This window comes from Xiphophorus maculatus, chromosome 12, assembly GCF_002775205.1.
Source record: "Xiphophorus maculatus strain JP 163 A chromosome 12, X_maculatus-5.0-male, whole genome shotgun sequence".
In the NCBI taxonomy this organism is placed as follows: Eukaryota; Metazoa; Chordata; class Actinopteri; order Cyprinodontiformes; family Poeciliidae; genus Xiphophorus; species Xiphophorus maculatus.
The window spans coordinates 27507613-27509782 of record NC_036454.1 but is presented as its reverse complement, the minus strand read 5'-3'; the positions used below and the strand labels follow the sequence as shown (position 1 = coordinate 27509782).

The 2170-nt window shown below is 40.9% G+C and overlaps 1 protein-coding gene across 1 annotated transcript in view; it reads left to right on the top strand.

Annotated features, from left to right (window-relative positions):
* The window catches only part of galnt9 (polypeptide N-acetylgalactosaminyltransferase 9), a 119503-nt gene extending 117922 nt beyond the window's left edge, over positions 1-1581 (top strand). The window contains exons 10-11 of the mRNA XM_023343840.1: positions 295-462; positions 559-1581. Of these exons, the coding sequence (XP_023199608.1) occupies positions 295-462; positions 559-705 (315 nt within the window). The 3' untranslated portion in view covers positions 706-1581. The remainder of the gene's footprint in view (positions 1-294; positions 463-558) is intronic.
* Positions 1582-2170: the final 589 nt, after the last annotated feature.

Here is a 2170-nt window from a genome sequence, read left to right as displayed (position 1 = left end):
TGTGAACGGTATTAAACAATGTGGAATCAAGTTTAGTTTTTTGGGGGGGGGGGTTGCATTCCACTTTTCAAATAAGAGCACAGACCAAAGTAGACTAAACAAGTATTTGGTTTAAGTTAAAATTAGGACACAAAAAAGTGAAACAAATACGACATAAATCTCCCAGTTTGACATTATTAAAGCATAAAATATTAACGGAATTAAATGCATTTCTAAGTGAAGTATTTGTTTCATGGCTTCAAGCAGCGACTCCCATGATGACAGCATTTTCCATTCATACTTTGTGTGTTCCAGCTCGCCCGCTACTCCACCGAGGGTCTTCTCCAGCTTGGACCCTTGGGGTCGACCACATTTCTTCCTGACACAAAATGTCTCATTGATGACGGCAGAGGACGCACCCCGGGTCTGAAAAAATGCGATGCCGTCTCCAGGATTTCCCAACGGCTTTGGGATTTTACACAGGTACAAAAAAAAAAGAGAAGACAGAACATTAAATAGAGTTTCAGGAAATGTTACTGGTTTGAAAATGGTCTCATTCTTATTTGGCGTTTCTTGTAGAACGGCCCGATCATCAACAGAGACACGGGTCGGTGCTTGGAGGTCGAGATGTCCAAAGATGCCAACTTTGGTCTCCGCCTGGTGGTGCAGAGATGTTCCGGTCAGAAGTGGATGATACGGAACTGGATCAGGCACCCCAGGCACTGAGGAGGCCGTCATTTCCCAGACGTTTTGGCCAACATTTCCAATAGCAGCAGCAGACTGCTGAGAGAGGAGCAGAAACCGGTTTATTGCCGCGAGGTATGGGATTTCACGCTTACAAACTTGCAAAGCACGCCGACCTCCAACTCGGGCAACAGAGGTTCCGCTGCGACGAGCCTTAAAGAAGAATACGATCAATGTATTTGTTCCCCTGAGCTTCTTCTTCACGCCACAACCTTCAGCAGAACTGCACTCTTTGAAATGGCCGACCTCTCTGACATTCAGCCATATGTATAGAGCACATCCCCTTTGTGCAGTCCGGTTCAATATTCTGCGGCAGTGACTCTACTGTAAAACTCTCGCTTCTTAGGAAGAAAAAGAAGAAGAAAAGACATGTAGGGCTTTTTGGGGCGTATTGACTTTCACAAGGTAGACTGGGGTAAATTAGGAGAGATAATTGTTATCAATGGCCAGATGAAACTGAGTCTTTCGGGAGTAATTTGAGGAAGTAGCTGTGGACATAACGTGCCGCCCTGGCAGGACATGTAATGAGCTCCAGAGCTGCTGGCTGTCATCCAAACAGGAGTGACTTCACCTTTACTCACACTTCTTTGTTTCTGTGGACTGTATGGCTCACTGTGGACAAAAAAAAAAGAAAAGAAAAGCAATCATGTGCCTTTTGTTTATGATTTTTCAGCTTCATCTGACCTGAGATTGTCAGCCCCAAAAGCATGTATAAAGCTATTTGAAAGTTAAATTATAAAAAGTGTATAAAGCCGTTTAATAATAGTAATATATTGTTAAAAAAAGAAAACGAAAGTGGAAAACTGATAAATGTCCTCAAAACAATTACTATTAGAATATTAAAAACCCTTTCTATTAGTTGCCTGTCTTTCTTTTTCCAAATCTTTAACGAATGAATGTTAGCTTTTTCTTCACGTTGTGCCATCATTGCGTTCGGTGAATACCTGCATTTTCTTTTGTACCGGGCCCGCTGCTGACATTGACAGAACAATTGCTTGTCTTTTGTTAATGCTGCTGTTACAGAAAGCTAAAGTCTCCATCATGTTTGTGTCCCTCTGCTCTAATTCATCCAGTCCACCAGGTTCTTCAAAAAGACACACACAGACTTTCAATGGCTTCTTGTCCCTTCCACAAAACAGAGGTGTAAATTTTTACTCTATTTTTTATTGTTTTTTTTTGTTTGTTCTTTTTTTACTTACGATAAACGCATAAAACAAATGCAGCATGCACAAGCACCAGGAGGATCTACGTTAGTTTCAAGAAAAGTATTTGAGCAAAAAGGGACATTTTGAAGGAGGATGCGTTTCAACTCATTGCAGTACGAGTGTTGCCATAAAAAAAATTAAATGTCAGTAAATACATATTATATCATTCGAAGTATTTTCTTATTTCCAAATTCGCATATCAATTTGAGTGACATCCAACCTTCTAGAAAGGTTTTCCAGTT